At 37.4% G+C, this 22,551-nt stretch overlaps 1 protein-coding gene across 1 annotated transcript in view; it reads right to left on the bottom strand.

The window, feature by feature from the left end:
* The window catches only part of ngfra (nerve growth factor receptor a (TNFR superfamily, member 16)), a 40,162-nt gene that overhangs the window by 8,048 nt on the left and 9,563 nt on the right, over nucleotides 1–22,551 (bottom strand). Inside the window, exons 3-5 of the mRNA XM_058769047.1 lie at nucleotides 14,975–15,337; nucleotides 5,540–5,762; nucleotides 4,083–4,285 (exon numbers count right to left, since the gene is read on the bottom strand). Of these exons, the coding sequence (XP_058625030.1) occupies nucleotides 4,083–4,285; nucleotides 5,540–5,762; nucleotides 14,975–15,337 (789 nt within the window). The remainder of the gene's footprint in view (nucleotides 1–4,082; nucleotides 4,286–5,539; nucleotides 5,763–14,974; nucleotides 15,338–22,551) is intronic.

Raw genomic sequence — 22,551 nt, 5'->3', positions numbered from 1 at the left:
AGACCAATGACTCTAACTAAGAGTAAAATGAAGAGATATGTACAGGCAGGAACTGCTGATTCTGCAGCACATTCACTGGCCTCTTGGGTGCTTTAACAAGTTCGCCCTATTAGCTAAAAAATACATCTGCACATTTCTGAATACACCATGTGGGTCGTCTGAACGTTTTAATGATTCTGTAGAAGCAGCGGCAAACATTTGTAGCTGATGCTTATTAGCAGCTTGTTGGTAGATCAAAAAATGCAGGCACTGACGCACCAGTAGGTCTAAAGTCGTCCTGCGATTTGTTATACAACAGCTCCTAATGAGCCAGTCTTACTGTCAGACTGTCTGGCCAGTGCATATTTCTCCAGACTTAAACAGACTGCCCATGCTCACTGACCATCTTAAGCGTTTTGCACACAAAACTAGAAACTGCTATCCAAAAATCTGCAGCTTCAATCTGATTCTATTTCATTTCCGGCAAGTTTTTAGATATATTTTAGATAATCCTATCCCTAAATGACATGTAAAAACTAAAATGTATGCATTCAGACAGACCCTTAGACTGTTCTTGGCCAAAATAAGATGCAATGGGGACTTGATGCCATTAGACAAAAGTCTGGCTATACAAGATGAAACTGACATTGATGTTTCATTAGCTAAAGAGGCGGTGGTTTCTTAAACCTTCTAAAAGCTTTTAAATTGGGTCATTTTAAACCCCATAGTTAATTGTATTCAAAAGTGCACTAATACATCAATTAAAATGATAAAATAAAAACAAATGTTTATTATGTACTGAATTAGGAGACAGGTGCTGTAATGGAAGATCCAAACGCAAAACATTGATCACTAAGTGTGGGCACTGAAGACTGAAGCTATAGACAGAAAGACAACTTGTTTACAACTGGTGCCTGTGTGTTTACAGTAGCCATAAACGAGAAATAATGGAGGGATTGCCAGAAAAAAAATCTGATGGAAAAATCACACCTGTTCTGGCTGACATTGTTGCATTATGTGTGTGAATGCATGTGTGAATATGTGTGTGTTTAGACTGACAGAATTTGTCACTGTGGTCCTGAGGGACTCAAAGCAGACAGTGAAGAGAAAGGGAGCAAACAAATGTTGATGAGAAGATAAATTACATAGAAATAAACTAAAAGGCATGTGGATGAATCTCAGAAACTTATCAAGAACATGCCGAGGCCTTATTTCACCCCAAAATGAAAAGAGGAAATAAAAAAGAAAATCTATTTATTCACCCTTGTTTCATTCCAAACAGTTTTGGTTACCACTGACTTTCATTTTATGAAAAAATAAAAACTCACTTGGACATGTCTCAAAATACTTTGAGAAATACTTTCTTTCACAGAAGAAAGTAATACAAGTTTAGAGTAATGTGACTGTGAGTAAATGATGACAGAATTTGTATTATGAGGTAAACTATCCCCTTAAGCACCCCATTTCCATTACTGGTGTGTGAGGGGGGAAAAAAATATATGTATATATATTATTTAAATAATACTCATTATGCTGATATAAGTATGTGTGTGCGTTTGTGTGTTTTACTGCATTTACCATTGTATTCTAGTAAATACTTACATTATGATACAGTAATAAATAATAATAATAATAAATCTTAAAAGTAAAATGGTCAGATTTGACACGGTAATGAGAACTTTGGGTGGACATGCTTAAATGTAAACAATCTCATGATTATCTCAATGCAAATGTGACTTGGATGTTTTTTTGTTGTATCCTGGGCCTCTGTGATGGTGGTGTTTCAATGGTCTGCTTCACATTCCTGACACTCTTGTTTTTGTTTTCTCTTTCTTTGCAAAGGTTGCATCTCCTCCCCCCAAACCCATCACTATTCACCATCCAGCTCCCATGATGCACTGCTGCACCCTCTCAAGAACGTCGTAAGTCTCATCTCCAAAACCCAAGACTGTCTTTTTCTCCCTCGTCTAAATCGGGTCTGAACTCAGTATTCTGATCATCTCTTTCATAAATGTTTGTTGGCTGATGTCCTTCTTGCTTTCTTTTTCTTTCTTTTTTTCTTGCGAAGCGGACTGATGTATGTATGACAAGTTAACATAATGCCCTTGGCTCACAGAACCATCTTCAATAAATGCAAATTAAAATGCTGCTACTTATTTATTCATTAAGAAGGTGCTTTTATCCGTAGTGATTCACTCAGGCCAGTACTTTCTCTCTTTCTCCCTCTCTCTCTCTCTCACACACACACACATACACACACACACACACACACAGTTGTGTGGAACATTAGATATTTGACATTTTAATATTTAATAAACTGTTCAATGTACTAACCTCTCTTTGTAAACAGACTATACTGATGCCCTTATTATGATCTTTCATTTCTCTGTTCTGTGATATTTGCAGGCCTTAGTCACAAAGAAAAAACAGTGATTAATTCTTCCTCAAAAGCACCAGTTAAAGAATTAGTTCACTTCTAGAATAAAAATTTCTTAATAATTTACTCACCCCCATGTCATCCAAGATGTTCATGTCTTTCTGTCTTCAGTCGAAAAGGAATTAAGGATTTTGAGGAAAACATTCTGGGATTTTTCTCCATATAGTGGACTTCAATGGTGATCAATGGGTTGAAGGTCCAAACTGTAGTTTCAGTGCAGCTTCAAAGGGCTCTATGCGATCTCAGCCGAGGAATAAGGCTCTTATCTAGTGAAATGATGTGTCTTTAAAAAAAAAAAAAAAAAAAGGAAAAGGAATATACTTTTTTTTTCCAACGTGATTACGTAATGCATGAAGTTGAGCATTTGTGGTTAAAAACCAGGGCCCGAGTCAATATGTTGTTCAGGGGGCCCAGAAAGCATAGCAGCGCCCCTGTTAAAAAATGTATATATTATTATTTATTTATTTTATTATTATTTTTTTTATTTTTTTTAAGAAAATGAACGATCGTTTCGCTAGATAAGACCCTTATTTCTCAGCTGGGATCATGCAGAGCCATTTGAAGCTGCACTGAAACTGCAATTAGGACCTTCAACCCATTGATCCCCATTTAAGTCCACTATATGAAGAAAAATCCTGGAATGTTTTGCTCAAAAACCTTACTTTCTTTTCGACTGAAGAGAGAAAGACATGAGCATCTTGGATGACATGAGTAAACTATCATGAAATTTTCATTCTGGAAGGTTTATTTTAATTTTAAAGGTTTTTTCTGATTAGTTAAAGACAACATATAGCACATCGTTTTAGACATTTTATGCTCTTGCATTGCTTTTCTTTGCCTTTATCTTTTTCATCTCTGAACAAGGCAAGTTGAATACAGTGTTTGGGAAAACCGTTTTGCAAAAATTGTTATTATCTGCAGTTCCTTTTGGATCCACTAGTGGTGCAAAAGTTACACTGGACCTTTAAATGCTTTTTTGTTTGTTTGTTTTTTGTGCTGAATCAATTTCATGAAGTGATATGCAAACATTTAATGCTCTTCCAACCGAGACCGTTTGTCCCCAGTTAAGATGTTTGACATCCTTCCCTGCACTTTGCGGCAGGTTAAATCAACATGGCCACTTTATTGTTGAGCTATAATCCCTCCCTGTCTCGTCCAAATGGCACCAGTCTTGTGCGAGGGAACTAGTGGACTATAATCGCCGCCGTCTTGTGGTCTTTTAAATATTATTGAACAGCACACAAGCGATTTAGAGATTTCCCTAGAATGTATGAAAGTACTTCTTGGGTTTATTTTCAGGGTTTGTGTGTGTATATCTATGCAGTTCTCGACTTGTGTGTTCCTTTTAAGATCTGAATGATAAACGTGTCAACTGTGTCATCCATACCCAGCCTTACATGGAAAAGCCAAGTGTATAAGATAGTGGAACGTAAAAAAAAGATATGAGAGCGAATGGAGAAATGAGACAGGGAGAGAGAGATACTAAAGATACACACAAGAGAAGTGAGAAGTATGGGAGTATATTTGTAAAATACACAGTACAAAGCGACATTGGCTCAACCAATAGCTTGAGTCAATGTGTTTGAAACTTAACTTTCCGTTATTTAGACTGGTACAGAAATGACAATAATCCTCTTCAAGTCCTGTCTTTAGCTCGTGATCTTACCAATCTGCTCTGCTGCATGCAGCTGTGTGTGGGCCTGCGCCTGCGCCTGCGTCTGTGTCTGCGCTTGCTGCTCCTGCAGACTCTGGCTGTCCACTGAGATGCCGCTGTCACTGTGCAGCTTCTCTCCCTCTGGAGATGGTGTCTGATTGGCTGTGGCTGCGCGATTATTAGCTGCCTGTTTATTCTGCTTGCAGCTGTTCCACCTGGAAGGCACAGATGCACATGTACAGTACAAATTAATATAATGAGTGAGAGGAAAGCATCAGCACCTTTCAATTTCAACAACAAACACACATATTTGCACAGTGGTCTTTCTGTAATATGCCTAAATATTTTTTCTCAGTGTAATTTAATTCGATTTATTTCAATAATTTAATTTAATTTATAGTTTGTGTGTGATTAAGTTAATATAAATAACATATCACATACAGTAACATAATAAAGCAATTATTAAACATAATTAGCTTCAACAATCATCTAAAAATGACAACCCTTGTGCTATGCTGAAAATCCTTTACCTGATTTGGTGTTCCCAGTCGAAAATGACGGCTGGTAACACTTTACTTAAAGCCTTTATGTATAATGCATTATAAAGGGTTATTAAAGGGTATAATGCATTATAATTATTCATAATGTGCATTGTAATACATTATATCTTGTCGTAAATGAGTATAACTTAATTCAGAATGCATAGTATAAGCGTTATAATGTATTAACTATGGTTACAATTATTCATGAGATTATAAGGTGCATTGCAAGGCATAATTGATGCATTAAAACTACTTTTATAATGCATTATACATAAAGGCTTTAAGGACCTTGTAAAAATTGGTTGTAAATTTCTCATTATGCTATATTATCACCAAATCTTGCATTCAATCTTTTTGTCAGCTTGTTTTCTTTCAATTAGAACAGGTTTTGTATTTTTTTTGCAACATTGATCCGAGCTTATACACCTCCATTTTTTATGAAAAAGGCATTATTTGTGGACAATTGTGTCAATATTCACACAAAAACTGAGGTTCCGAAGAGAAATGCAAAAAAAAAAAAAAAAGTTGACAAAAAGACTGAATCCAAGATTTGGTGATAATGTAGCAAAATGACAGATTTTAAGCGTTTTTGTAGGCTGGTTATTTTTCACTGGGAACACTAGAAGTGTAACATGGTGGGGGGGAAATCCCCAAAAAAACTATGAAAATTATCCAATTTGGGGGGTGAAGTTGTTATGCCCTGTGTGAGTATAGTCACTAAATTTCAGCACAATGTGATAACATTAACTAATATTTTCAGGAAAAAGAATATCCTCTCCAGGTCAAAATGGCTGGAACAGCATGAGGGTTCATCTAAAAAGTACAAATTAATACCAGGCCTCAATTATTCACCACCTATGACTGTACTTAATCATTTCAATCTGTTCTTACGTCTTTAATTTCAGTTTTTTCATCTCTATCACTCACCTCTTGAAGATGATGTAAGCCAGGAGGCCGACTACGACCGCTGCAAGGATGGGGCAGTAGATGGGAATCAGGTTCTCGTTTAGCCCTCTGCCAATGAAATGAGGGGAGCTGGGTTTGGGTGTGGTGGCGTCCCCTCCGGGGTTGGGGCTCCACAAACGGTTCGGATCAGTTACAAACGAACTGGAATCACTAGTGGAAGCGGGATACGTAGGACTCAAAGGATCTAGAAAAGAAAAAGACAGGCACACATGCATTAGCTCTGAATGACTGGACATAGATGCAAACTGATGGTGAAAACTTCTGCAATCTGCTGTTACATACAAATAGAATTCACAATATTTATGTCATTTAAAATGCAAATTGGGTATTGAACTGAACCTAATGAGACCCTTAGTAGAGGCTGTGAAATTGACCAATGGCTGTCTGGATGGTGTTATATGATATATAGCCTTTTTCACCCACTAAAGGCACTATTTGTCTTTTTATCTTTCTTCCTCTCTCTATTGATTTGATGCATAATTTATACAAAGGCAACCCCCATAAACTCCTTCCAGCTCCCAATAGAGCACAACAGTGGCCATCCACTTTTTTAGAGGCCTTTGTGCCGGAAGTATTTTCCTATTCATTTTCTCTATAATCATTAAAACCCAAATGAACCAGCTCTGAGATTAATCACATTACAAACTTTTGGTTTAAATCGAAGTACTTAAAACTATTAATAATACATTACTCATCCAGTGGAGCTTTGCAAATGATGGTGCAATATAAATCTATTGACTTTAAGTCATAAATTCAGTAAGTTTTAATAGAAAGCAAAATAAATATCTCTATGGAGGAAATAAATGACTTTTAGTTATAGAACCCAACTGTTGCACTTATACACACACACACACAACTTTCCTTTGTTTTACTGTTGAACTCAAGAAAAGAGTCCAGAATCGAGTGGAGATTGTTATGGTTCATATCTTTCATGGCTGTAAAATTGGTGGTGACAGGGTTCGATCTGGCTCAACAGGAGGTCTTCACGTTGCCATGACTGTCTTAAACATTCTCATTCTCATCTGAACTATTCCAGAGCGGCCATATGCGTGACTGATTGAGCAGTGCTGAAACAGAGAAACTTTTTGCAAGACCTTTGGTTTGATTTACTAGTAGCTCCTGCTAAAGAAGGAAATAAAGTTGAAGGTTCCGTTTAAGAACCAGCGCTCTTGATTAACATGGACGAAACATTTATGATTTGGAAACTGCTGTTAATCTCGCCTTTGATCTCACCACAGTATGTTCTAAAGCCAAAAATCATTTTAAAAGTGATTCTAGCGATATCGTTATAGGTGTGGTGTGGACTTCCCATTAGCACACAGGAATAAAAATGCAGTGCTTTCAATGGATTGTACTGTTGTTTAACAACATACCGATCGTTTGGCTCACAAAACGTCTTTCCAAAAAACTTTCAGTGCACAAAACTATATAAAACATTTTTAAAAGTGGTGAAAATTACATGATCTAGGAACTTCATACAGTGTAAAGACTGCAAGTCTATCCCTCGCAGCCTTGTTTTCATCTGCATTAAAGGGGTCATGAACTGAGAAATCAATTCCCTTCATCTTTTGACGTATAAGAGGTCATTACTATAAAAATATCCTGTAGGTTTCAAAACTTAAAACTTTGTTGTTAGTCTAAAAACAGCTTATATTGAAGACAGTCTGCAAAATGACAGCTTGTGGAATGTGTAACTCTACGATAGTGTGGATAAACACCGCCTCCACAGAAGAAGATCAACACCTGCTTCTACATCACTGCCTGTTTAGCCCCACCCACCGATTCAGGCATGTAGTAGGTAAATGACAAGAGCGGCAAACAAAGCTCTACTCAGAAACCAAATGATACATTCTATTTGACGAACTTTATTTTTAATGAGGTTCCAGACCACTTCAGTAAAAGCTTGGTCCTTTGTTCACTTTATTCTACCGCGGACTCATTTACAAACAAGGCACATTCTACACAGGATTTTCAGAAAGATTAATATTAAAAGATGATGCTGTACCGACTATATTGGATCCGACAGTAATGTCACAACCCAAGAGTGAGTAACTGCTTTTATTACATGGTAACTTTTGCTTTGTCTGTTATTGCAGATCATTTGAGTATTTGTGCATTTTTAACCTAAATCACAGCAGCATCCATCTGTGAAGAATGTAGGCTGTCAAACATACACAACTATTAGCCAATCATAGCAGAGGGCTTCTAAATTATGTTTTTTGACATAAAAATCTTGATAACTTTATAAGTGGACCTCAGAGAATAGTACAAAATAAAAAAAAACAAAGGCAGTTCATGACCCCTTTATATTCAGTATGACGTCAAACCTGAAGAAGGTCTCGGTCTATTGTTAAAACTTGATAGTTATTGTTATCATTATAGTTATCGTCCTTGGTGTGAACCAGCTAGAAACCAGCTACTCTGTTCCACAGCTACTAGCTTGTTGTTTTTGTTTCATTTTATAGTCTATGAAGTGTCTGTAAAATATGAGTCATGTTTGAATATTAAAGTCATAATGAAAGTGACTTAGTTATGAGCTGTTTAACAGTTAATTAAAGAACATTGTTTTCTGGATTGGTTTGCAGACGCACAGACACAGTCTTCTTATCTTCGGCACACCTTTCAAACTTGTGGGCATCTAAAGATGTGCAGCAGCCCTCTTTCTTTTCTTTATCAGTCTCTTTCACTTGCTGTCTCTCCCTCAGTAGCTTCTTCTCAAGACCTCTCCCAGCCCGTCTCCTCCCTCTTTCTTGAAGGAAACATTCATTTGTTTTCTGAACGAGTATGCACTAAAAGTTAAACGATTTCTGAAAGTGCTCTCTCTTTTTCTTTCTCTATCTCTCTGATTGAAAACAGAGTACGTGAAATTGTGATATGTGGATGTGTTTTCAGCCTGACTGAGCTTGAAACCTGAGTGAAAACGAGGTTTTTCTTTTTTGGATGAAAACTGTAAAACTCACCCAAGCCAAAGGTTAACAATTTCAAATTCTTCTCTTTTTACTTTAAACATTTTTCTTCTCAAGTGGGCGTTTTCGAGACGAGGTGCCAAGTGTGAAGTGCTTGTTAACCCTCAGCTGGATGCCTTATTTAATGAGGAGTCTTTATTTTCCTCCTCTCACGGTGCTGTTTTTTGGAAGGGATTTTAATGCTTATCTGGCAACCCTTTTCAAGTTTGTTATAATGGCTCTCTTTATCTAACAGAAAACACTCTCGAAAGACTGTCACACACACAGCAATGCTTATTCTCTCCCTGTGTATGTGTGTGTGTGGGGGGGGGGAGTGTGTGATAGACAGGAGGGGGAACGATAAGAGCCTGATGGGTGTGTGGGTGTGTGTGTGTGTGTGTGAACGGATGGATGGCTAAATGAACAGAAGCTTTGCTGTTAAGTGCTCTGATTAGCTGCAGTAATTACACTAGCAGGAGGCATACGCGTACGCGCGCACACACTTATTAATCTGTCTTAAGGATTTGTTATTTAAAATATATATAAATAGAGACATTCTTAAAAAATTGAGGCTATTTGTTTATCGATACATGTTTGTGTTTTTGTTATCGTTAAAAAATTTTATTTAGACTTAATTTACATTTTATTTTAAATTTGTCTTTTCAGTTTTGTTAGTTTTCATTTTACCATAGTTAACTCTAGTTTTATAATATGCCAAGTAAAATTGATTTGTATTTTATTTTAGTCCCAGTTATGAAACTGTATTTTTGTTTAATTTGTTTTTTCCCAGGTAATTTAGTTTTTATTTTTATTTTAGTTAATAAAAAATGTTTTCATATAGTTTTTGTTTTATTTAATGAGAACAACGCTGAGTATGCATTCTGGTCGCCATATAAACATTACTACCCATAAGTCTCATTCCATGTTGACATAAGCTAGGCATTAAAGAACTTTCTAATCTCTTAAATAACAGATTGGAGATTAAAATAATAGTAGATTTGTCTCAATTCAAACAACCACTAAAAACTGAGAGTAAAATGTATCTCCAGTAAGAAATATGATATTTATTTTCCAAAGATTTTTTTTTTTGTTTTTTTTTGCATTCGGGCACAGTTTTTTTCTCTATATATAGTGTTGATATGAAAAAAAAAAAAAGATCAAAAAAAAAAAAGTTTCATCTGGCTAGCATGTGTAGAGCACCTTCAGTGCGTATTTGTGTTTGTACTCTGGAGAGCATCAGAGGTTTCTATTTACGATGTGTTTTTGGAAGCGTTGAGCTATGTTGCCAATCACAGACATATCTCTGGATTTCTTGAACAATTAGATGCATTTAAGTCAGAATCCATATGGCTCAAAACGCCAGAGTTTTTTGTTTAATGCAGAGTTTTACACACTCCTTTCATTATTACAAAGTGTAGACACGATATAAGAGATTCATTGTGTAGTGCAGAGAGCTTGGTTGATTATAAGGGAACTGTGTGAGATATCTGTCAAATAAGTGACAGATTTTAGTGGTTATTAAGGGAGAAGGCTCTTTGTGTGCTTTCTAGGCTGTTTTATCCATTCAGAATTTTAATAAATTAAAATAGTTTTTCATGCTGCTATAAGGACCAGAGGCAACACACTGCAAATTAATCTGCATATAAACGTGGGATTCACTTTTGAAATTGCAATGATTGATATTAGGGCTGTGCAATTAATCGCATGCGATTGTCACGCGCATCTCATCAGTAAAGCCGGTTCCGTAGTTGCCATTAAATTGCCATCACCTGCTCTCAGATGGAGCGGCATTTACTAAACAGAGCCGTAGTTCACTGACAAGCTATGCAATATCGCGTTCAAAATCGCAGATGAATCGCATTGGGGAAAGAGTTAAGGCTAGATCACCCTTACTGATTTAATTCTGGAACCCAGTCTGTGCTGATTAGAGATAGAAGTGATAGTTCACATAAGTTCATTGTGGCAAATGTGGTCCAAATTTACTCATGCTACTGTGATTGCACTGCGTGTATTACTAGCACAGAAGTTTGCTTCAAGTATAAAAATAAGGGCGTTGATAGTTTCAGATAGTTTTTTTCAACAGAAAGAGCAATTATGTTTTTACATCTCTCTATATGAAGCATACAGTAGACTTGATTCAATTCACAACAAGTCAAATATATTATTGAAAAATGGCTATACACACACTCTTCCAGACTAGGGTGAAGTCATTATGTACATTAACAATGTGATGTGAGACGAATATAGTGCGCTTCTTTTTTAATGTACAACCACCCTTGAACTTATTCTTCTGTATCTTGCAACCAATGTTAATATTCTCTTAACATTCAACATTTATAAATGAACAAAACAAATACTTTTTTCTCAAGAGGTGAAATGAAATGTCAGTCATCAAACTGATTTTGTGTGGCCAATCAGATGTCAGGGGTGTCAAGTGCCACCCTGGACACCCATCTGACTCCCCCAATATGGAAAATAGAGGGTTTATATAAATCGTAACCATTCATATCAGTATTTTTAACTCAAAGTAAAATTCTTTTAGTAATTAGAATGTTGCTGAAATAAAAAATATCAATATTTGATGAAAAACTTTAAGTGAAAGTTAGAAATATCGCATGGGCTACTAACTGAAATAAGTTTACGAAGAACTAAAATTACTAAAATGAAATTTCAAAAATCCATAGGCCTATAAAAATATCAAAAAATAAAACTAATAAAATGACAAAAGTACATGGAATTACTAAAACCTTTAAGCAAAAGCATAAAATTGTATATACATAATACTAAAATAACACTGGTGCATAACGAGTCATATCAAAGATGAACAGTGTTTTCTGAGCAATGAGTGACGATGTGACAAAACAATAATGCTTGGAGTGGGAAATGAGTGGAGTTACGCAATTCTTCGGGAGGAGAGGAGAAATTTTGCTGTCACCCCACTCCACTCACACACTCTGATATGTATCTGTGTGTGTGTGTGTGATGCAGTAGCTGCGATAGAGGTCACAGATTGAAACCCGAGAGTAAGAAACTCCAGCGGCCTTATTGATCCAACAAAGGAAAGAGCTCAGCACATCTCTCTCTTTCTGTCACACACACAGACACATGCCACTTAAGTCCGTATGTGCTGCAGGAAATGAATCATGGACCACCGGCGTGGAGAGAGACTGGTCATTCAGGCATGTGTGCCTTTGACTCCTACAGTGGTCGTTCTCATGAAAGAGCTTGTTTTTAATGCGCCACCCTCATCAAAGGGCACAGAAATGACTGACCCACCAGAGAGATAGACATGAAAGGGTCAGAGATACACAGACAGCGAGCGAGATGGAGAGAGAGAGGCAGGAAAGGTCACATATAAGGTCATTTTAAGGATGATAATGTGGTGCTCGCAGAGGGTGGTCATCTGTACAGAAATACACAAGGACCTCTATGACTGTGTGTGTGACAGGCCAGAACAAGGCTGCTCTGTGCTGTAACCGTACACAAAAAAGGATGATCATATTATCTTCAGGACAGTGTTGGAGGAGGTATTTTGAAACTGTAGCTTCCAATTATACAAGCTAATAATAAAGTAGTTGAATAACAGTCAAACAAAGAAGTAGCATAGTTTTCTACACTACGAGTAGTTTTTAAAGTAGTTTTTTAAAAGTATACACACTACCATTCACATTCTTTTACTGTTATGGCAAAGCTGATTTTTTTATTATTTTTTTCCTTTAGAAATCATTCAAATATGCTGATTTGGTGCTCACAAAACATCTTTAGTATTATCAGTATTGAAAACAGTTGTGCTGCTTAATATGTTTGTGGAAAGTGTGATACATTTTTTCAGGATGTCAAAGAACAGTTAATAACACCATTACAAATGTTTTGTCACTTTTGATCAATTTAATGTGTCCTTGCTGAGTAAATTTTGAGATTTCTTTCAAAAACAAAATCTTACTGACCCCAAACGTTGTTGATTTTTTTCTAAATGAAAGTAGGCAAAAAGCAAAGACAAAAAAAATAATAATAATTAAAAAAGTCATCATTAAATTTGAACATACAATTACACTAAATAAAATAAACTATTAGCAAACACACTGATTTGATAAATTACCAACACTGTTAACGGAAACGCAACACTAGCCGTCACATTTCAGCTCTTTGCCCATTTTTCTATTTTGGTGTCATTTGTGTCTCTTCTCCTCTCCTCACAGGAAAGAGGCTGATGAGAGTCACATGAGAGCAGTGAAGCTGAACGTGTGTGTGTGTGTAACTGACAGCACTTGCAGATGCTTTATGATTTACAGGTTCCATCTGCAGAGATATCTCCTTAAACTGCACACATTATCAGAGCACTTTAAGTCACATGCCTTAAACACTGTTTTAGCACACATTCACTTTGTAGATCAGTGTGTGTTTTGTTGATATTAATTCTTACTTTGATATTAATCACAATTTGGTATGTTCATAAGTAAAGACTTTTAACTATGTGGCTGTTGTTCTTTCTAAACGTTGCTCTGTTTTTTGAAGTTGCTGTTCTGGACTGCTCAAAGTTTGAGTTTGCCTGTGTGAAAAATATTCAGGAAACTTAGACTTTACCTTTTTGTTGTCTGGGATGCATCAGGACACATTAGCATTTACACAAGAAATTCCATGCAATCACATGCATTTTTCAGCTACCTCTCAATGTGGTTTGAGTGATCCAACAACAAAGCTGTTTGGTCCCCCATTTACACCTGTAGTTAGCATTGTCCATTTGTGATCAGATTACCTGAGACAGATGTTAATCTGGGTGTGACACACACATGAACCAAAGGGCCAGAGCTGACACTAAACCCCAAACTGACAGATCCAGCCCACCCAATCCTCGTCAGCAGCAGCAGCCATAATGACCCTCGCACACATACAGCCCCAGGCTTCAGACATCAGACAGTCCCACCGCCCAAGCGCTAGCACACTAATGCAATGACACGCCACATTACATGCCCTCTCCAGCCATGAAAACAGAGCTTTCTCTGTGTGTTTAGTTGAGCGTGAGTGTTAAAGAGGTAGAAAAAGGGCCATCATTTCACTTGCTGGCCACAGCCACAGTGTCTCTTTGGTAACGACAGTTCTAATAGAAACAAACATTCACCTGGTCATGTTTTAGTTAGTTTGTGAAATATGAAGGACAATAAAGTATCATAGGAGACATCTTGAAGTGCTACTTGCTGATCAAGAACCTCATGAAATAATCCCAGAAGGTGCTCTTTGGTTGGGTTTGAAACAACTATTAGGAAAAAGAAGAAAACAAAGCACTTCTTCTGGTCCAAAAAAAGTCTCGCCATCTCAACAAACATTAAAAATGCCTAAAACTCTGCACACTGATGCATTTCGGCCTTCAGGCTTCCTCAGATAGTGTGGATAATAAAGTGGACAATAAAGTACTTTGATTATATTTTATTATAATAAATAATTATATTATTCCACACTGTAAACTATAAGGTATAAAAATTGATTTGTGCCTGTATAAGTGCAATTTTTTAATAGTAGATCAAGCTGATTTGTGATTTTGTAATTGTGTGAAGTTTTTTCTATTGTTGGTAGTGTCTATATTGCAACATGGAGTCTACACAATTGTCACACTTTATTATATTATGTTATTTTATATAATATTATTGTTTATTCTGATAAAGTAATATTATCAATAATTTAAAAAGAAAAATCTGCAATTGTAGCACAACTAGTGGCAAAACATGGAACTGCAACAGTCTTTTTTTTATTTATTTATTTAAAATCATTATTTTATTTATTTATTTATTTTGGAACGCCGACTTTTTATGAAAGCCATAAAGCCAGATGAGGTTTACAGAGTGTTTCTCTCTCTCTCTCTCTCTCTCTCTCTCTTTTAAGGAGGTATAAGAACATCTATTACCTGTTGTAAAATCACTGTGATCCACATGCCTGCTTTTATACATCTTGGAAACCCAGAGGTTTGTATGTGTACATGTATGTTTGCATGTGTCACTGGGTTTGACCTTCTGGACTGTTGTGACCTCTATAACTACAGGGCTTTGCACAGAGTATCTGCACTTTGACCTTTAAACTGCAAGGCCACAAGCAGACACATACGGAAATGACCCAGACTGATCCTTAAACACATGGAAGAAAGCAAACATTATGACTGAGACTGGAAGAAATTAGCTGTTAGAAAGTGTGTGAGACACTTTGTGTGCAACTTAAATATGCAGGAAAAACCCTGCAGAAGTAAAATGAAAAATGTAGTATATAAAGATATATAAAAATAAATATTTAAAATTATATTTTTCTTATATTTGTAACAAACTAAACTATATTTCTTTTTTTTCTTTTTTCCTTTTTAATATAATTTGGTATTTTTTTATTCTGTTTATTTTTTTATGCTATTATTTGATTTCAATTTTGATTGTGTTTGCACATGATATTCTAGGGAGTATTATTCTCTCACCGTGACACCATGCATCTTCATAGGGCGTGCAGTTCCTCATGAGAATCTCTATTCCCTCCTCACAGATGGTGCAGGGCAGGCAGGGGTCCAGCGTGCTCTCCTGATCAGAGTAGGTGTCGTCCAGACACTCCTCACAGACCGTGTCATGGGTGTGCTCGCAGCGTACCATCACACCATGACCGCGTGGACACACGGTGCAAGGCTCGCACTGGTGCGTCAGGTCGTTCATGAAGTAGGCGTAGTTGCACACACACACAGCGTCGTTGGAGTCAGTGCAGGGGGTCTGCATGCGCATGAGACCTGTGCACTCTCTACACGTCTGACACTTCTCAGTGTGACTGAACGTCTCAGAGAACGTCTCACCTGGAGAAAAGAGACAGAGAAAAATCATCAGAATGACAAGATAATTACAACCTTCCTGTCTGCTGCTAATAATGACCCCTCAGGTTAAATTATTACGTCCTTAGTGCTTTAATTATAATTAATCAGTGCTGATATTAGGCATGGAAATACAGAGGAGGGGAGACGTGTGAAAAAAGACAAAGTGGGAAAATTAGTAATCAAGGAAAGGAACGGTGTGCTAGATTGTGTTATAGAGATCTGTGTGTTTTTATTTCAGTATGGTCATTATTTCTGCAGTTAAAACACAAGTCTACTTGGCTTTACAGTAGACATAATGCATCTGAGTTTAGTTGCTTACAAACCCGATATGAAACAGACTTCAGACTTCATAGAGCGTAGGGGTCCGTAGAAGACCATTCAAAATAGTACTCTTTTCTGACTTTTCTGGATAATTTTTTGCAATCAACATTATGTTTCATATTATGACATTCCAAACGTAGGTTCGGGAGTAGCCTATTCATTCAGTCCTGTCAACCATCATTAGGAGCCTATATAAGCAGCACTGTCCCAGCATCAATTCTTCTAGCATCCCTCCACCTCCCCATCTCCTCCTCTATTTCTGTTTTTCTCCCTCTCTATGGGTAATACTGCAATGGGCGGGTGAACTCGGGTTCAAGCCTCCACTGAGGACAGTGAGCCAAGTTCTTTTACCACCATCAGGACTGGATGAGCAGCCGAACTCATGAAATAGATGTTTTGCTGCTGACAGCAGCTCTAGTGAAGGGTTTGGGACTGTATGCAGTCTTGTGTCTTGAATCAATCAGTGTTGTCACAATAACATTTTTTAGCAGAGTAATTAGTCACATGGCATTCGTGGCTCAGACGATGTGCTCAAAAAGCTGTGATTTCCCGGTTTTTCTGCAGCAGTTGAGCACTGATGTAAATGGCACTGCTAATGGATAGTTTTCTCAAGGTATTATGAAATGGATAGAGAATAACAGGACGTGATGGAGAGAAGAGGCAGGAACAGGATCCGCAAATGACAGACTGATTCAAACTTGCATCAGCCAAATAATCATGAAAAAGAAAGAGCGTTAACTGCCAAGTCATGGTTCAGATTCATTGTGATGAACATGATATGACTTTTTATACAGTATGTCCTCTTCTGTCTTTTTCCATCATTCCAAGAACTTAAACTTAATTTTAAAAGTTTCAAGATTTGCAGGACAGCATTTGTAATGCCTAAATTCAGCCCTGAAATAATGCTTCACTTTTTGGTGTTTACCTTTATTACACAATAAGAGCTTTTCTCAAGAGGAGTTTTTCCTATATGTGAGTTTGAGATGCTGTGTGAAAATAAAACATTGGGATGACAAATTATTTGGAAAGTTTTAAATTATTCAGAGGGTTTGTGTGTGGTGAGGCTTCCAGTGAAATCAGGGTTTACTGTAGGACAAAAAAAATATTGTGTGACAGACATTTTAGATGACGTGGAGTTCTAAGGGTTTGTAAGGCAATCCCTGCAAATTTGGGATTTAAATATCTTTCCCAGATCTTCTGTCACACTGATAACAGGAGAGGAGAAAGCAAGGATGAGAGGACAAGAATGTGTTTGTTTGGTTTTGGTTTGTTTTCACAGGAAAGAGGAAGCGCTTTATGCTTGATGATCTTCTATAAACCAAGTTGTTTTAAATGCCTGGTCACAGCCATGGCAGCTCTTGCTTGTGTATATGGAGGTCTCTGGCTGTCTCCCAACACCCCAGACAACTAACTTTCTCTTTAAAGGCCAATTCACACCTCACCAGCAAATGCCGACAAAGGCAACAGACACATTTGTTGGGGTTTGTCTGATCAGTGTGTTACCCCTGTTTGCATCTGATGCCGTTATTCGGTGCTTGTTTTCGTTGATTTAACATGTTGAATCGGAATTTGTTGGATCTTAAAAAGTCTGAGAAATTATAGGTGCAGCTCAATAAATTAAAATGTCGTGGAAAAGTTCATTTATTTCAGTAATTCAACTCAAATTGTGAAACTCGTGCATTAAATAAATTCAATGCACACAGACTGAAGTAGTTTAAGTCTTTGGTTCTTTTAATTGTGATGATTTTGGCTCACGTTTAACAACAAATTAGAATACTTCATAAGACCAATAAAAAAAACAAATTTTTAGTGAATTGTTGGCCTTCTGGAAAGTATGTTCATTTACTGTATATGTACTCAATACTTGGTAGGGGCTCCTTTTGCTTTAATTACTGCCTCAATTCGGCGTGGCATGGAGGTGATCAGTTTGTGGCACTGCTGAGGTGGTATGGAAGCCCAGGTTTCTTTGACAGTGGCCTTCAGCTCATCTGCATTTTTTGGTCTCTTGTTTCTCATTTTCCTCTTGACAATACCCTATAGATTCTCTATGGGGTTCAGGTCTGGTGAGTTTGCTGGCCAGTCAAGCACACCAACACCATGGTCATTTAACCAACTTTTGGTGCTTTTGGCAGTGTGGGCAGGTGCCAAATCCTGCTGGAAAATGAAATCAGCATCTTTAAAAAGCTGGTCAGCAGAAGGAAGCATGAAGTGCTCCAAAATTTCTTGGTAAACGGGTGCAGTGACTTTGGTTTTCAAAAAACACAATGGACCAACACCAGCAGATGACATTGCACCCCAAATCATCACAGACTGTGGAAACTTAACACTGGACTTCAAGCAACTTGGGCTATGAGCTTCTCCACCCTTCCTCCAGACTCTAGGACCTTGGTTTCCAAATGAAATACAAAACTTGCTCTCATCTGAAAAGAGGACTTTGGACCACTGGGCAACAGTCCAGTTCTTCTTCTCTTTAGCCCAGGTAAGATGCCTCTGACGTTGTCTGTGGTTCAGGAGTGACTTAACAAGAGGAATACGACAACTGTAGCCAAATTCCTTGACACGTCTGTGTGTGGTGGCTCTTGATGCCTTGACCCCAGCCTCGGTCCATTCCTTGTGAAGTTCACCCAAATTCTTGAATCGATTTTGCTTGACAATCCTCATAAGGCTGTGGTTCTCTCGGTTGGTTGTGCATCTTTTTCTTCCACACTTTTTCCTTCCACTCAACTTTCTGTTAACATGCTTGGATACAGCACTCTGTGAACAGCCAGCTTCTTTGGCAATGAATGTTTGTGGCTTACCCTCCTTGTGAAGGGTGTCAATGATTGTCTTCTGGACAACTGTCAGATCAGCAGTCTTCCCCATGATTGTGTAGCCTAGTGAACCAAACTGAGAGACCATTTTGAAGGCTTTGCAGGTGTTTTGAGTTGATTAGCTGATTGGTATGTCACCATATTCTAATTTGTCGAGATTGGGTTTTTGTTAAATGTGAGCCAAAATCATCACAATTAAAAGAACCAAAGACTTAAACTACTTCAGTCTGTGTGCATTGAATTTATTTAATACACGAGTTTCACAATTTGAGTTGAATTACTGAAATAAATGAACTTTTCCACGACATTCTAATTTATTGAGATGCACCTGTATGTACTGTACTCTGTCAGCTGTCAGCGTTGGTGATCCCTTTGTTTCTACTAGACAGTAATAAAATGAAATTTAGAGATAGTGTATAATCAAAAGTCAGATATTTTTCATTCAATTTTCCAAGATCTCATGAGAAGGAATTCTAGGAGAAACATCTGAGACAAAGTTGATATAAGTACGTGAAACATAACCGAGAAGCCTCTCTGAGCAAAAACATGTTCCTCTGGGCTATCGTGTGGAAACAGAAGGTCAAGTATTCATTCCCCCTGTTGCACAAAGCAATACAATTTTAAACATGTTCAGACCAATTTATGTCCTGCATGCAGATAATATATCATTACCATAAAAGGATCTGACAGATAAATCTGAACTATTTTATTGGACTTTCAGCTCCTCTTTTATATTACAGCCAAGATCTTACAACAGAAAGCAAAGGAATGTGAACAGGATGTGAACAAGACATCATAGGTTGAAAAGGCAAAAACATAATTTTTGCTTCAGTACAGTGTTCAGTACAGTGTTTATTTCTACATAAACACTTAAAGGTGGATTCTACAAGTTAGAACTGTTAACACCAAATAAAGCAGCCATATTTGTCTGAGGATGAAGATAATATCTGAGAAAGAAAGTGGTTCCTCACAGCGAGCAGCAGATACACATCTGCACATTCATGAGAAATGTCATCACCAGCACACTAATCTAACGGTTCTCCACGTACTGTTTAGAAATGACAGTTTTTCTTCTTTAGACTGGTCCGACATGCAGTAAGGGTAAGATATTATCAAGCTGAGGTATTCACACAAGCACAAGTGGGTTTCTAATCTCTCTCTCTCTCATGTGTCTCTCATGTGTGTCCCTGGTCTTTTATTCTCATGGTGATAAATAAACAAACAAACAAACATAGATAGGCAGAAAAACATACAGATAGATCTCTGCTGGAAATGTTCTTGTATTCCTGGAACACAGGACAGCTTTTCATCAAACAAAAACAGGCCCACAGCTGTTTTCCAGAGGAATATTTCATTGCTCGGAGGTTGCCCGTTCATAGCTTAGGAGATTTTTCTTTTTTTTTTCTTTTAGTCATCCTCAGGATGTTTCACATTTAACTCACTGATTTAAAAAATGGTGTAGAAACAGTTTTCACTCAGAAATTGCTAGTACATTTAACAATTCATTACAAAAAACGGCAAGTAACACACTGAAACAAATGTCTCAAATTTTGAAGTAGAAAGAATGTACTAAATTGTACACCAGTAATCTTTGTTCACGACTTTGAAAAAAATCATTTTTTACTGCTTTTGAACTTGCTTCAGTGAACAAATCATTCTTTTAATTTTGATTTGGTTGCATATGGGTTTGGAATGACATGAGTGAGGTAAATAAGTATTCCTTTAAGTGTTAACTGTGTCTGAGATGTTTGTCCTAGTTTATTACAAATAAGACCATTTTTTAAATGCTGTAAGAGCTATAATACTGACACTGATAGCATAGCCAAGATCATTTGTTTATGGAAAAATTCATTGAGTTCATATTGACATCTATGGGGTCTAATTGCTGAAAATGTGTGATCACTGGATCCCACTCTCAAGAGAAACATACATTTCCCTTGTTAAACAACCACCATTTGACCAAAATGTCTGTTTGAAGCTGGAAGGATTTGACACTGGGCAGACAGATGAGTTCACGCATAAGGTTGGCCTGAGGGTGAGGTGTTCACCTCTCCGCCATACTTTGGACAAAAGCACTCCTTGAAACACTTGATGTTCTTGTCATGTTTGCTCTTGTTGTGCAGGTGATGTTAAAGCTAATGACTTGGTTACCTTAATCAAGGCGTCTGAGAAATGTGAAAACAACTGCTCAAACATGTTGTGCTGACAAACCTGAGATTGCTGATGCAGCAATAATGCTGATTTTAAATTATGCTTAATTCAAATATAATCAGTTCCCAGATTAAAGGATGATAAATTAATCTTCATTGATTAGCTTTAATGTTGTGGGTATAAAATGCTCCTAAACGCCTTATACACAATGTACCACTTCTCCATTTCACTATGTAACATCCTCATTTACACGCACAGACAGACTCAGTAAATGATGTTCTTTCTAAGAGCAAAGAGCAGACTGGTGTCTAGTGCTCTACGAGAGAAGAGGGGGATGATGGGTAAACATATGGGTCATGTGATGCAGGCCACAGTGATCTGCGAAAGTGTCAATTCAGCCGAACAACCCTTTCAGCCCATCTGTTTGTTCTCTCGCTCTCTATTATTTATTAATGGATGGATATGACCTCGTTCCGCAGTGGAGAATTTAAAGATCAGTCCATTTGTCACCTAACTAAGGCTGGCCTTATCTATCAATCTATCTATCTACCTACCTACCTACCTACCTACATGTACATACCAGTGGTGTACAGTGTGGTGTTCTAAAATGAGGAAACAAAGTAAATCAAATGTAAATTCATGTCCCAGTCACTTTTTCTGGTTGCCTTAAAATTTTAAGTTGGCTCAACTTTCTTTCTTTTTTACAGTGTATGAATCAGGTTAGTATTTTTAAGCATTTTCCATTTATTACAAAATAATAGACACGTTCAGTCTTTGCTATTGCAAATTTTGCGAATCTGCCATGGCACGAGCACAACTGGCTCTTAAAGGGAATGGGAGATGAGACTCTGATTGGTTTATTGTACGTTATGCCCAAAACACACCCATTACTCATTAAGAGAATAGGAACAACCCTTTTAGACCATGCGCTGGGAGCGCCGACCGTTTTTCCTGTCGTTAAACTAGCAAAAGTAGATTCGGGCACGCCTTAAGTGCACTTGTGCCTTGTGCTTTAGACCATGCGCTTAGATCGTTAAAATAGTTTCATAACTGTTGGTGTCACTGATGAACAGTGTTTCTTTAGAAAAAGTAGTGATTTATATACTTTTTGATGTCATGTTTTGTAATATTGCCATTGTTTTGTTTTTGTAGTTTTCTTCTCATCCAATATTTTGAGGAGACATTGCCTCCCTTGCCTCCTCAAAGGAAACACCCCGATACATACATATTTAAATTTATTTATATATATATATATATATATATATATATATATATATACACACACACACACGCACGCACGCACGCTTGACGTTGTTTGTCTGTTTTGTGTTTACTATAATATTCCTGACCTTGAGAGAGGAACACAGCACTCACAGCACTCCATCTTACTTTCATTACTTCTATAGTTTGACTTTAGTGTTTACTTTTTTCCTTCTTGTTTGAGTATACATTTAATCTTTATAGTGAGTAAAGACTATTGTGACATTCGTGTGGAGCGTGTGCATTCAGCTGTGAACAGCCGAACAGAGCACCAGCCGGGTTTTCGCAGGGATGCACCTGAACGCAGCCGTCCCTGCACTGATTATAAACACATATCACAACAACAGAAACAACAAAGCGCCCACCCACACACACACACATGCTCTTGCTGATGACTGTTTACATGCATAATAAATACCTTCATCACACACAACCGTTTCTGTCAGGAGGGCCAACGGAAAAAGACTGCCTCATGTGGCGTGTCTTCCTCTGACGTCATAAGTGTGCTTTCAGCCTTTTACAGTTTCAGATAAATCAGCCAGGTGCATGAGATCTTTTTACGCTCTTTCAGAGCTGGTTTTCTGCATGGCTGTCATTTGTTAGAGGAGAACTGTAACTGGGGATGTTTGCCAATATTTTGCTGGCACATTTTGA

This window comes from Onychostoma macrolepis, chromosome 03, assembly GCF_012432095.1.
Source record: "Onychostoma macrolepis isolate SWU-2019 chromosome 03, ASM1243209v1, whole genome shotgun sequence".
NCBI classification, from domain to species: domain Eukaryota; kingdom Metazoa; phylum Chordata; class Actinopteri; order Cypriniformes; family Cyprinidae; genus Onychostoma; species Onychostoma macrolepis.
This window is presented reverse-complemented; position numbering and strand designations above follow the sequence as displayed.